Below are 5725 nucleotides of genomic sequence, written 5' to 3'. Positions count from 1 at the left end.
TTTAAAATCATGAAAAGATAACATTCCATATATATAGACAATAAATAGATAAGTTGAACAAAGTCTTCATCATGCCATATCACCCTCAGAACAATATACACGCACGCGTCCACCTCAATCTATGTGTTGTTCCTCTAGCTTGAGACACTCTTGTAGTTGTGCTACCACCTTAGTCATCGTGGGTCGTTGAGTAGGAGCTTGCGCAGTGCATTTGAGCGCGATGTCCGCAACCTTCCAGACACTATTGATATCATAGTCACCTTGTATGTGAATGTCCGCCACGTCTTCAATGTTGCCCCGTGCAAGGTGTTGTCGAACCCATTGGATGATATTGGTTGGTTCCGGGCATTGTAGGATGGGTGGACGCCCCGTTATAACTTCCAACAACACGACCCCAAAGCTGTATACATCACTTTTCTCGGTCAGCTGCAGGGCTGCCGCGTACCTTCACACAAGAAGATGAGTACATGGTATATTAGATGTGCTTTCACTATGGTTGCTCACATGAGATTGGTTAATTAATATACTCAAAATTGTAAGCAAAAGCAACTAGAAGATGGTATGATGTCTTTTACTCAGGGGCAAGGTAGCCGCGTGTGCCAACCAGCCTGGCTGTGGATACATGTGTGTCACCGTCCTGATTGAAAGCCTTGAGCAAGCCAAAGTCAGCGACCTTGGCCTCGAGATCCACATTCAATAAGATGTTTGATGTCTTCACGTCCCGATGCACAAAGGCTGGGCTGCATGCAACGTGTAGATATTCCAGCCCTGTATCCACATCGCACCAATATGATTTCAAGAACAATCACATTAGCAAGTTTCGATCATGTAAGATTTGGCTTCCAGTGAAACAAATAGATGGAAATTAGCAACGCAAATTTAAAGACCAAATTTCACATCGTAAGAATACCTTGCGCGGACTCCATTGCAATACGGAGCCTCTGCCTCCAAGTTAAAGATCTACTATTGCTATCTTTCCCTACAAAAGATAGAAGAACACTTACTGGTATGATGATGGGACTAACCGTTAACTCAAATGGTTCGACGCAAGAAAAAAGGGAGGGAGGGGGGGGGGGGGGGGGTAGAAAAAGAGAGATAACTCAATTGATACGAAGTGAGCCTAGTTCCCTTAATTACATGGCTGAGAGACTGGGTATTGGAATCAATTCCTCATGGATATTAATTTAAGTTCATATTTATAATGTAAAGGTTTCCGCTAGAGTTTTACTGCGGATAAAAAACCCCACTAAATGCACAAAATCAATTAGTACACACCTCTGAGCTTGTCCTCCAGATTTCCTTCAGACATATGCTCGTAGACAAGCGCCATGTACTCCCCATCCTTGCAGTAACCAACCATTGACACAAGATTTTTATGGTGAATCTTTGTCAAGGTCTGAGCCTGAGCAAGAATAGAGTAATTGTTTACACACAATTCCCTACAAAACTTCCCCGAACCGGCGAATCGGTGATGATGAATGACACTTACCTCTGTGAGGAACTCTCTGATGCCTTGACTGGAGGACTCAGACCGCAGCTTGACTGCTACCTGCGTGCCATCCGCCAAGAAGCCGTCGTACACGGAGCCGAATCCTCCCCGGCCGAGCACTGTCTTGAAGTTGTTCGTCATGACCTGCAGGTCCTTGTACGTGAACCGACGGTGGTCCAGCTGCAGCATGCTGTGAGTGTTGCTGTTCCGCGACTGCGAATGCACACCACTGGCCTCGTTCTGTGGCTTCACACTGCCCTTTCTTGATCCTTCATCAGGTGATCAGTCAGACAGTGACAACAAACTGTAAATATTGTCCAGTCTAGTGCTGCTTGCAGTTTCAGTTGATGTTTTGACCCCTTGTCTCACCTTGCTTTTTTCTCAGTATGAGAAGAAGTAGCATTGCCAATGCTCCTATCACCACAACTGCAAGTATTGGGACAACAATGTACACGGCAAACATAGATTTGCTCTTCTTTTTGGTGGGCTCGCAAGAGGAACCGTTGCTGCAAAGGTTTGGATTTTTGCCATATCTAGCAAAAGGAAGAAAAGTTAAAGTGATTTTGGCCAGGCAAGTATGAAAGCGGTTGTTTTGTATCGCTTTGTTCTTTCCATGCTAGGGCATAGCTTTGGTCTTGTATGACTTCACTATTTGTTTGACGTGTTTATTGTGTATGTGTGCGTCAGTTGTATTCATCCAACATATGTAGAGGCCGGGTGTGTACTCATTAGGTTTGTATTTATTTACTTGATGCTTCATTTTAAGTCTCTAAAATTCATCCTTTGTCGAAAAAGTATGAAAGCAGTAACATGGGAACTGATGTAGATATGATCTGTTCACCTTAGAGTTAGGGAGCCATCTTGTATTCTCTTCATAAGCCCGGAGGGGATGGACCCATTGAGCTGGTTGCCAGTCAAGTCTCTGAGGCACCACATATCATTCATTAGCAAGTTCAAGTTGTAGAAGAATATTTAGACCAAAGTTGAAATTATGCAACAAAACCATTTGATATCGAAGTCAACATAATTGTGGAGTTTAAGATTCCTTACAGCGCCACGAGGAATGGTAGTTCAGAAAGAGCATTAGGAATTGATCCTGTAAAGTTGTTGTATGACAAGTCCCTGAACAAACAAACATGTGCATACTATGTATGAGCTTAACTCACACAGTTGATTTTCAAAATGGGTGGAAAACTTCCTACTACTCCGCCGTGAATTAGTTATTTTAGATCCGTATGCAGACATATTTTAGTGTTAGATGCATCCGCATGTAGACAAATTTAAAACAACTAATTTGAAATGAAGGTAATACTTACAAATACTTGATTGCTTTGAGGTTGGCGAAATGAGATGGTATGCTGCCGCTCAAACCGCCAAATGACATATTTCTGCAAAAACACACAGAAATGGTCAGATTTGGACATACTTCCTCCGAATCAAAATATAAGCAATGTTCTAAATAGCCCTGGCTATAGCCTTTGAGAGCTGTCCCGCTAAAGCTATGCACTTATAGATATAGTGCTAAACTGAAAATGAGGCTAATAGCCCGCTATTTTCTGCTATAGCGCTAATATAAATTTAAAGTCATTTAGCCCGCTAAGCCGCTATACAAAACCATACTTCTGCATTATCTTTTGTTCTTGTTTATGATATATACTCCCTCCGTTTCTAAATATAACTCTTTTTAGAGATTCCTTCAAGGACTTCATACGGAGCAAAATGAGTGAATCTATATTCTAATGTATGTCTATATACATTCGTATGTTGTTTTCTAGTGAAAACTCTAAAAAGACTTATACTAGGAACGGATGGAGTATGATGCATTGATGTGAAGTTGGTTCTTGAATTAGGATGCCTCTTGGTACCCGCATTTTGATGTGCCATATGTAAAATATATGCAATATACTAGCATATAAGATGTCTGAATATATACTTATTGTTTCAATTTTTCATGATATAAGAGAAATGCTAAATGAGGCTTAACTCCGTCATAGCTCCGCTATAGCTTTAGCATGTTATTTAAAATATAAGACGTTTTTGTAGGCAAAAATTTAAGCTCAGGAGTCAGGACTTACAATCTTGTGATTCTAGGAGGCATGGAAATGGTATAGCTGCAGTTCAACCCTTCCCACACGAGAGTCTTGGGAGCGCATGGGTCGCCCGCCCAGTTCTTCTTCACCTCATACTTTGCCTTGATCGCAGCCATGGCCACAACTGTCACAAAATTCAGTATAGCACAAGACAAAGAGATCAATTACCAAATAATTTGCCTAATCACTGATACAGTGACACAGTGATACTGTGAGAATTCCAGTTACCATCCTTGGCGTCCGTTGCGACGTTGGCCGTGGAGACGACCGAGAAGAACTCGGCGGCGTTGATGGTCGGCAGCAGCGTGGAGTTCGCCGTCGCCTTGAGGGTGATGTTGTAGTGGCCGCCGAACCCCCGGTGGGCCTCGCTGTTGAAGAAGGCGTCGCAGATGAGGTGCTGCGGCGTGAAGGGGGCCTTGCTCCAGAGCTTGCCGTTGATGGCCATCTCGAACTGGCGCGCGGCGCCCCCGGCCACGACCTCCAGCTCCGCGAAGTACACGATGCCGATGACCTCGGGGTCCGGGTAGGCGTGGTTCGGCGCCGCGTCCCACGACAGCTCGATGGTCCTTGACGACGCCGACCTGGAGCCGTTGCGCGGCGCGATGGCGGTCTGCATCACGGCGGACGGCGCGTTGAAGCGGAGGTCCGCCAGCTCCTTCACCTTCTCCGGCGTCGAGATCTCCGCCCACTCATTGGAGTCGATCTCGCTCCACGGGATCCACACGCGGTCGTACGGGTCCTCCGGGTACCTGACCAGCGCGGCGCCGCTGACGCCCAAGTTGCTCCGGTCGACGAGCACCAGCGCCTGCGTCGCGTTCGCCTGCGGGTACAGCGTGTCCCTGACGGGCCTCAGGTCGAGCGCGGAGATGAACGGCGTCCCGGAGCCGGTGTCCACCAGGCAGACCTGCACGGACTCGTCCGGCACGACGGCGATGATCTCGGCCATCTGCGGCTTGTCGGCCGTGGTGATGTTCACGGTCCGCCAGAAGTTGACGCCGAGGTGGAGGTCGAAGACGGGGAGCTTGCCGAGCCCGTCGTAGTTGCCGTACAGAAACGTCGCCCGTAGCAGGTACTTGGAGCCCCTGGCGACGGTCGACGGCAGCGTGTAGCAGCCCCGGGCGGCGCCGGGGAAGCTACGGACGTTCAGGTAGCGTTTGGACAAGGACGGCTTGATGTACTCGGGGGAGATGTCGCGGTTGGAGCCGGCGTCGGTGAAGGCGCCGTCAGGGACGTAGGGCAGCTTGGTGGCGGCGTCCGCGTAGCCGCCGGCCTGCTCCGGCAGGCCACAGTCGATGCTAACAAAACCTGCACGCACATATATATATACACGCTCATTGCAGCGACTGATGCGTTTACTTTTCCGTGAGTTGATCAACGGCCATGATCGATGTGGAGCTCACCGGTGCTGTCGGGCGCGCGCTGGCCGCGAACTTGGAGCACCCCGGCGAGGCCGAGGAGGAGCAGGAGCAGCCACGACCAGTCCGCCATTGCTCCCCGCGTTGATCGCGCCATTGTGCTAGGTGCTTAATTAACCCGGACGAGAATAGTACAGTAGCTAGCATGGCACGTAGTATATCATGGCTAGGTACGTAGGCATGCATGTATCCTCGGGTGCGAAATGGAAGCGAATCTGACTTCTTTGACTGGGTAAACTGCGTACCCACGTCAACGGCACAGCAACGCAACATGATTAGCCGGTGGTACATCTTGCACATGCATGCAGCTGCTCCCAGCGTGTCAACTGTCCAAATGCATGCATGCATGCATGCTTCCTTGTGGACTGAGCCTGCCTGTCCCATGCATGCATGCAATAGATTGAACATTCCACACCCTTCCATGCACTAACCAGCAAAGAGAAAAAAAATTACAAGTTGCCATTGCGAGCACCCCCATGGATCACAAGCGCTGCAAACTCTCCTTGTTCTCTCTACTTTGATGCGCATTAAACAGGCCAAGAAAAAACTACTCCCTCTGTAAACTAATATAAGAGCGTTTAGATAACTATTTTTAGTTATCTAAACGCTCTTATATTAGTTTACAGAGAGAGTACATGCTAGCCACACCGGTTTATCATGTATAAGATGTACATTTTGGATGGAGTAAAAAGCACAGAACCATCACATTTACAGCGTGCTTAACAAAAAGC

General features: G+C 47.5%; 1 protein-coding gene across 1 annotated transcript; it reads right to left on the bottom strand.

Annotated features, from left to right (window-relative positions):
• LOC123416895 (senescence-induced receptor-like serine/threonine-protein kinase) lies at positions 1-5144 on the bottom strand. The gene is made up of 12 exons (XM_045106823.1): positions 4980-5144; positions 3808-4884; positions 3565-3703; positions 2806-2877; positions 2540-2611; positions 2331-2411; positions 1859-2022; positions 1490-1758; positions 1276-1402; positions 911-979; positions 576-768; positions 1-445 (listed from the first exon to the last, which is right to left on the bottom strand). Exons 1-12 carry the CDS (start codon positions 5089-5091, stop codon positions 115-117), a joined length of 2706 nt encoding a protein of 901 aa, XP_044962758.1. The 5' UTR covers positions 5092-5144; the 3' UTR covers positions 1-114.
• Between the last annotated feature and the right edge of the window lie 581 nt (positions 5145-5725).

The sequence above is a fragment of the Hordeum vulgare genome, chromosome 1H (genome assembly GCF_904849725.1).
Source record: "Hordeum vulgare subsp. vulgare chromosome 1H, MorexV3_pseudomolecules_assembly, whole genome shotgun sequence".
NCBI classification, from domain to species: Eukaryota; Viridiplantae; Streptophyta; class Magnoliopsida; order Poales; family Poaceae; genus Hordeum; species Hordeum vulgare.
This window is presented reverse-complemented; position numbering and strand designations above follow the sequence as displayed.

Bases quoted from the DNA above. Each gene is read 5' to 3' on its own strand.
- LOC123416895 (XM_045106823.1), bottom strand. From the start codon at position 5,091: ATGGCGCGATCAACGCGGGGAGCAATGGCGGACTGGTCGTGGCTGCTC. The intron at 2,023-2,330 runs GTGAACAGATCA...TCCTTTTGCTAG, and splicing joins GATGGCTCCCTAACTCTAAG to ATATGGCAAAAATCCAAACC. The intron at 980-1,275 runs GTGTGTACTAAT...TATCTTTTGTAG, and splicing joins TCTGGAGGACAAGCTCAGAG to GGAAAGATAGCAATAGTAGA.